A 6577-nucleotide genomic window follows, 5' to 3' on the forward strand; every position below is an offset into this window, starting at 1 on the left:
CGGGGTCCTCCTGTCCACCTGCCACCTGCCCACCGTCCAGGTAACTCAGCGAGGCCACTCTGTCTCTTTGCAGACCGGAGAGGAGCACACCGTGACGCATCTGCAGTACGTGGCATGGCCAGACCACGGCGTTCCCGATGACTCCTCAGACTTTCTGGAATTTGTGAACTATGTGAGGTCCCTGAGAGTGGAAGGTGAACCCGTCCTAGTTCACTGCAGGTACTGTGGCTTGTTGGCTTTATTTTTTAAATACTCCTACTCCTTGGGAAAGGCCTGGAGAAAGTCGGCAGGTGTCAAGCCCACCTAAATCCCACGAGACTGGAGATGCTTTTTACAAAGCTCTGTTTGCTTTCTTCCTTCACAATGTCAAAAGATTTGGACACACTTGTGATTGCAGCGCAGAACTGGAGAACAAACTCCCTCCCTCGTCTTTCCCTCTGTTCCCAGCTGACTGACCTCACAGCAGATGCGCATAAGGTGGGGGGTGGAGTTTGCACGGAAAGGTGGGTTTCTTCCCATTGGTTTTTCAGCCCCCAGTCTGTTCAAGAGCACACCTTGAGTGTGTGTTTTGTGTTCTTTGAAGGTCAGAGGAGGAAAGCTCCATCTGAGTAGACGTGGGAACTGGCGAGGAGCTGAGCTGGGCTGTGCAGAAATGCTGTCTGAGCAAATCCCGTCTCTGCTCCTTTCCCCCCAGTGCTGGGATAGGTCGAACCGGTGTGTTGGTCACCATGGAGACATCCATGTGCCTGATCGAGAGGAACCTGCCCGTTTACCCACTGGATATTGTTCGGAAAATGCGAGACCAGCGCGCCATGATGGTGCAGACATCAGTGAGTAGAAATCCCAGTAATAAAAATACTAACGATGGCCAGGCCTGCACGAAGGGCTTTGCAGGTTGAGAGACCAGGGCTCCAAGGGACCGAGCCACTTGCGCACAGTCACAGAGCTTGTCAGGGGCTGAGCGGTTCCCACACCCACCCCATCCGAGTTCTACCTCTCGCTACCCTCCACTTCTGCTGCCTCACGGTTTGTTTCCTGCCAGCCGCTTGGCCAGGGAGCAGCCCCGGTTGCACTCTGCGATGTCAGGCCGCTGACCCATCATGTGTCTGTCCATCAGAAGTAAGCAAGGTCACCTGAGGGTTTCACCCCACCCGCCTGTTCCTGGGTGAGCCTTTTGGCTCAGCAGATGTCTCACATGGCCCTACTCTCTCCTCTTCTGGGCTCCCTCCCACGTACGTCACGCCTGGGTACCTGGCACTGCAAGTGTCCACAAGAGGAAACATTGTGGCTTCCCCCAGAGCTACAACAGGGGCAGTGGGGTGGCATGGAAAGTTCATGATTCACACTCCCCCACATACTGGGCAACCTTTGAATAGTGCCTTAACCTTTCTCTACGCCTCAGTTTCCCCATCTGCAACGTAAGGACTATCCCATATTCATTCATTCATCCATTCAGCAGATAATTGCACAAGCAGGAGAGACCTGAGTTTATATCTAGTAGAACTGGATCAGTTGACTATAAATCTCAGCAGCAGTGGGAGAAGTCCAAAGGGAGTCTAAGAGCTCGGGAAGAGTATCAAAAGCTGACTTTGGAAAGTCAAGGCTTTCTGGAGGAATGGCCTCCGAGGCCGCACCCCCCGATGGATGGGGAGAAGTTAGCAAAGAAGGGAGCGGGACCTGCCCTCAGCTCTGTGTCCTCACGGACTCATGGACCAAGCTCGTAAGATCTCTCTAATGTTGGTGAGCTCCTGCTTTAAATTCACGTGCACCCAGGAAACCTGGTTAAGAAAAAAAAAAAAAAAAAATCAGGCTCTCTGCCCTGTTTTGTGGTATGGAAGACCTCATTGCTAGTTAAAGAATGTTTAAAGTGCATCTTCTGGGCACATTTTCCTAGCTGGTGCAGCTCAGTCTGAATGCTTTCCTGTCACCCAGGGACACATCAGTAAAATAAGTCTCTTAGGTGTTTGTTAATATAAAGAACTTTACCCTGTAAGAGCAGCTTTCGGTGGCTTTCCTTTGGAGGACAAAATCCAGACTCCTTATCTCAGTGCAAGGCCTTCTGCAGCCAGGCCCCAGCCCACCCGTGCCACCTTCCTACCAGCCCCGCTACCGCCAGCTGTCCTGGGCCGGAAGCGTGAGCCCTGGCTACGCTCCTCTGAACGGGCCGCCCTTTCATTTCAACGTACACTGGTGTGTACATTGGAAGGGCCACCCTGCAGCAACCTGTGTCCCTCCCTGACTCCCTGAGACCGCTAGTCCCTCCCTCTGCTGTGTTCCCGTGCCACGGTTGCCCAGCCCTCATCACGTAGTGAGCTCACAGGTAGGTGTGTCTTCTCCACACCGTGTCCCTGATGTAGCCCAGAGCCTGGCTCGGCCGGAGCTGGAGCTCAGGGTGTTTGTGAGTGAGGTGAAAGAAGAACTGTGTCTGTGGTCTGATGCAGCATTTGTGGAGCTGCTGGCCAGCTTGACGGCTTTCTGTTCCTTTCCAGAGCCAGTACAAGTTTGTGTGTGAAGCAATCCTTCGTGTTTATGAAGAAGGCTTAGTCCAAATGCTGGATCCCAGTTAAGACGACTGTGAAGACGTTCATTCCTCTTTCCCAAGGGCGTCCTCCTTCTCTCTGGAAGCAGCAAGAGGAATTTGTAGGCTGTGGGAAAGGAATGAGCATATTTGAACCCAGGCACTTTAAATTTCTATTAAAAGAAAAAGGTATCGTGTACATAGGAACTGTGTAGATAACGCATGCGGTTGTAGCATCCTTTAGGCCCTCACCTCCTCCGGAGAGAAATAAGCAGAAGGGGATCTCAGTTTGGGGCCTGTCCTAACGCCTCCCTCCTTCTCCGTCTCCATATTCCTGTAAACCATCCCTGGGCAATTGAGAAGGGGGCGCCAGCAACCCTGTTGACCTCCCAGAAACGAGATGGTGTGGCTGCTCAGAGCTGCTTGGCTGAGTTGTGTGTATATGTGTATAGGACTAAGGGCTGAGCTTTCCATGTGTCTGGGCGGAGCTGGAACAGTCAGTGTTCACCTGCCCTGATGCTGATGAGGAACCCCACGAATGTACTGAACGGCAGGGGGTGGGGTGTCAGGCCGAGGGGCAGGCGGTGCCTTTTCTGCCCTCCCTTCCTTGGTCCCATCTCCCGGCCACTTCCAATATTCCCGTTTCTGAGAATCGTGTCCAAATGCCCTGCCTTCTCCCTGCACTAGTGACCCTCCTCCGGTTCACAGCAGTGCCTGGACCGGGCAGTGCAGGTCTCGGGTGAGTTTTCCGTTGAGACTCTGAGAACAAGGGAGCCCAGCGTTGTTCCACGTGTTCGTTTTTGGAGCGGGTGCCTCTTGCCTCCGTCTTCCTCTTGCTGTACACTCAGCGCCCAGGACTGGAATCATCCACTACTGAATCTAAGACATGGATTGCTGCTACTTTGAGCTATTACACTTGAAACATTACAATTTTCCTGAGGGGAGGTGGGATATCACCTAAATATTCAGAATCTTCGGCCCTTCTGAGAAAAGATCGAGTCGTTGAGCCATGGGAAACCCAGCCTCTAGAGGGTTGCCTGTGGAGGTGTGTGTGTGTCTGTGTGTTGTGTGTGCTCCCACGGGTGAGTGTTTCTCGGGATTCCTAACTTGATTCAAATTACAGTTGAGTTTATATAAAGAATGAGTCTCTGTATAGAAGAACAAATGTGTGCATTCACTCTTAGTTACAATGGTCTTCGTTTCATTTCAAAGGAGAGGATCAGACTATCTGAATATAAACACCATTTGATGTTAATTTATTCTAAGTACACCATGATTTTGATTGTCCTGAAGAATTCTGCCTTTGTTAATACTGTGTTAATTTTTTTTTTTAATTTGCGACAGGATTATAGCAAATTATTATTTAAGGAAAATAAATTACGTAAACATTCTAAAGTGGTATTTTGAAATAGTGGTTTTATGTATCCAGAAGAAACAGCTAAGTATCCAATTTCTTAACGGGATTTATAGAAAAAGGATGGTATCATGTTATAGTGCACTGAAATGAGGCCGTTTTGATGTTTAGCAAACTGGACCAGTTGAGTAGTTTCCTGGTCACAAACTGGGTAAAAGACCTTTACGGTAGGGGCCAGGTTTCTAAAGGTTGTCTCCAGACTGAGCTTATTTACCGCATTCTTTACATCTTTTCCCCACCGATGTTTTACTGTTAAATGGCCAGGGTGGAGGAAGGTGTTGTGCTGTGTCATGAGCCATACTGTGTGACAGGAGACACCGAAGCCCCATCCTAGTCAGCATAATGCCAGGCTAGCAGAGTGTAGCAGCAGAGTTTGGAGCTAAGGGGTACAGGATTTGGTTTCTGATTCCACTCAACAGCTAGCCCTAGGCCTAGTCACTTATGAGCTTTACCTCCACTTTCTCGTCTGTAAAATAGGAGAAATAAATAATACTGAGGACTTTGGGTTGAATATGAGGATTGAATAAGATGATGCTATTCAAGTTGTCATCAGCTGGAATCTGACACTGCTCTGGATGAATTACTTTGAAAAGTTAATTTATCAGTGACTAGCCCCCAAATCCATGAAACAGAAGTAGAATCAGCTGGGGTTTTGTAAGAGAAAATCGCTTTTCTTCTCAAGAGAACCAAGGGCACAAAGGAGTATCATACAAGTACTTCTGGACTCAGAAAATTCCATCAGCCAGGCACCAAAAAAGAGGGAAAGCTGAAGGAGATGTAAATGCCATCAGGATATTGAGCAAATCATTGCCATTTGATAAAAAAGGCATCAACACCCTGTGTGTAAAAAGCTTGTGAAGTCTAAATGAGTTTGGAGATTTATGTTTTATTGTTTTTTTTAAGAAACAAATTGTTTCATATGGTTGAGGAAATGCTGCCATTATTTTACATCAATTTCCAAAAAGTTTACCGAAGGTCGCAACCAGCCTTTTTCGGCCACTGTGCAGGCCAGTAGTTCAGACTCAGCAGATGTTACCAGGAACAAAATCCATGAAATCCTGGGGAAGAACAAGACAAGAGGGTTATCGAAAGGAATGAAATATGCAAGTAGATACTACAGATGCTACCGATTAATTTGTGGAGTTCAAGATTCCTGCTTCATCACCTTATATACTTAAGCAATTAATACCTAAGAAGCCCGTTTTAGCCCTAAGTGAAGAACGTCATCAAAATCAGGATAAACATTTTGCCTGGGAAATTGGGGTATGAATGGAGAAGACATTTACATCCTGTGTCCTGGCACTCTCGGAAGATCTAATTAGACTCGTCGATGTGCAGACATAAAATGGGAGAGGGCCTGGTGTCACTCCATAGAACCTGCACTAGGTGTTTTGATTTTCCAGAACAAGAGATGCAGCTCAGTTTGTTTGGGGGAGGAGCAGGGAGGGTTGGATCACAAACTTGGGCTGGTCTTTAGTTCCTACCACAGTAACTTATACTTCAGTTTGCTTTGAGATTAGCATAGATGCTGTTGCTACAAAGTTGCTGGTTGATGTTTTTTGTTCCTTGTAGAAGTTATCATAGAACGGGAGGCAACGAAGAGGCAGCGTCAATGGGAAAGAGTGGGCAGGGGCAGGACGTGGATCTAGATCAGACTTAGACAAGATGTGTCGCCCTCAGCCCTCACTTTCCTTCTAAGTGAAAGGGGGGGTTTGGGCTCGAGGGGATGAGCTCTGGAGTTTTTCAACATCTGCCCTTCTGGGAGGGAGCCTATTCCAGAGAGTCAAGGTTAATCCTAAACCAAAACCTCCAGTAAGCTACTGGAGAGAGATGTATCACGTTTCTGGAACTTGTCTCCAAGCTCTCCAAGAGCTTGTCTCCCTCAGACCTTGGCAAAGACTCTGACCTCAGCCTGGGAACCCAAGCAGGGAGGGAGTCCAATGGCCAGGCTGTCCGGCGTTTCTATAACTCACGTTCCGTCTGGAGCAACCAAGGGATTTGTGTTGTCATGTAGTTTTGAAAAGTATCTTAATTGATTAGCAATATTTTGTCTGTAAATTTGGAGTGTTTTACCTTCTGACCTGTTCTTTCAGTGACTCTACTGGAAAACAATTTGATCAATATAAAAACATTCAAGCTATGCAACACTGTTATTGTGTGTTGACATTTTTATTCTGATGTCTTGATTTCTGGAAATGTTTTCTCATTTTGTTTGCTTTTTTTTTTTTTTAAGTAAATGTTAACTCTCTTGGAGGAGAGTGCTCTCTGCCATCTCCACCTTCCTTCTGGTGAAGGATGACCAGGGACAGCCTTGACCTTGTGTGGCAAGTTCTAGATCAGAATTAGATTCAGCTATCCTGACAACAGTAGCTTACACAAAGTAGAAGTTTCTTTACCCTCTCCCATGCAGGGCTGCCAGGTGGCTGCATGATCCCTAGGGTCTCAGGTTCCTTCTGACTTGTTACTTGGCCATTCCCAGTCTGCAGCTTGTACATTGAGGTCCGCGATGGCAGCTCCAGTCGTGTTCACATTCTAGCAGGCAGAATGGAGGAGAGAGGAGGAGAAAAGCAAGACCCTTCCCTTAGGGCGTGTCTTGCAAATGTTGTGCGTCTCATCAGTCCAAACTTGCAGGGCCGTATCCACCA

At 47.9% G+C, this 6577-nt stretch overlaps 1 protein-coding gene across 9 annotated transcripts in view; it reads left to right on the forward strand.

Annotated features, from left to right (window-relative positions):
* Positions 1 to 6077, forward strand: part of PTPN3 (protein tyrosine phosphatase non-receptor type 3) — a 113564-nt gene extending 107487 nt beyond the window's left edge. For all 9 annotated transcript variants that reach the window (XM_067040983.1, XM_067040982.1, XM_067040986.1 and 6 more), the window contains 3 exons: positions 74 to 219; positions 695 to 830; positions 2490 to 6077. In XM_067040983.1, the coding sequence (XP_066897084.1) occupies positions 74 to 219; positions 695 to 830; positions 2490 to 2567 (360 nt within the window). In that variant the 3' untranslated portion in view covers positions 2568 to 6077. The remainder of the gene's footprint in view (positions 1 to 73; positions 220 to 694; positions 831 to 2489) is intronic.
* Positions 6078 to 6577: the final 500 nt, after the last annotated feature.

The sequence above is a fragment of the Kogia breviceps genome, chromosome 8 (genome assembly GCF_026419965.1).
Source record: "Kogia breviceps isolate mKogBre1 chromosome 8, mKogBre1 haplotype 1, whole genome shotgun sequence".
NCBI classification, from domain to species: Eukaryota; Metazoa; Chordata; class Mammalia; order Artiodactyla; family Physeteridae; genus Kogia; species Kogia breviceps.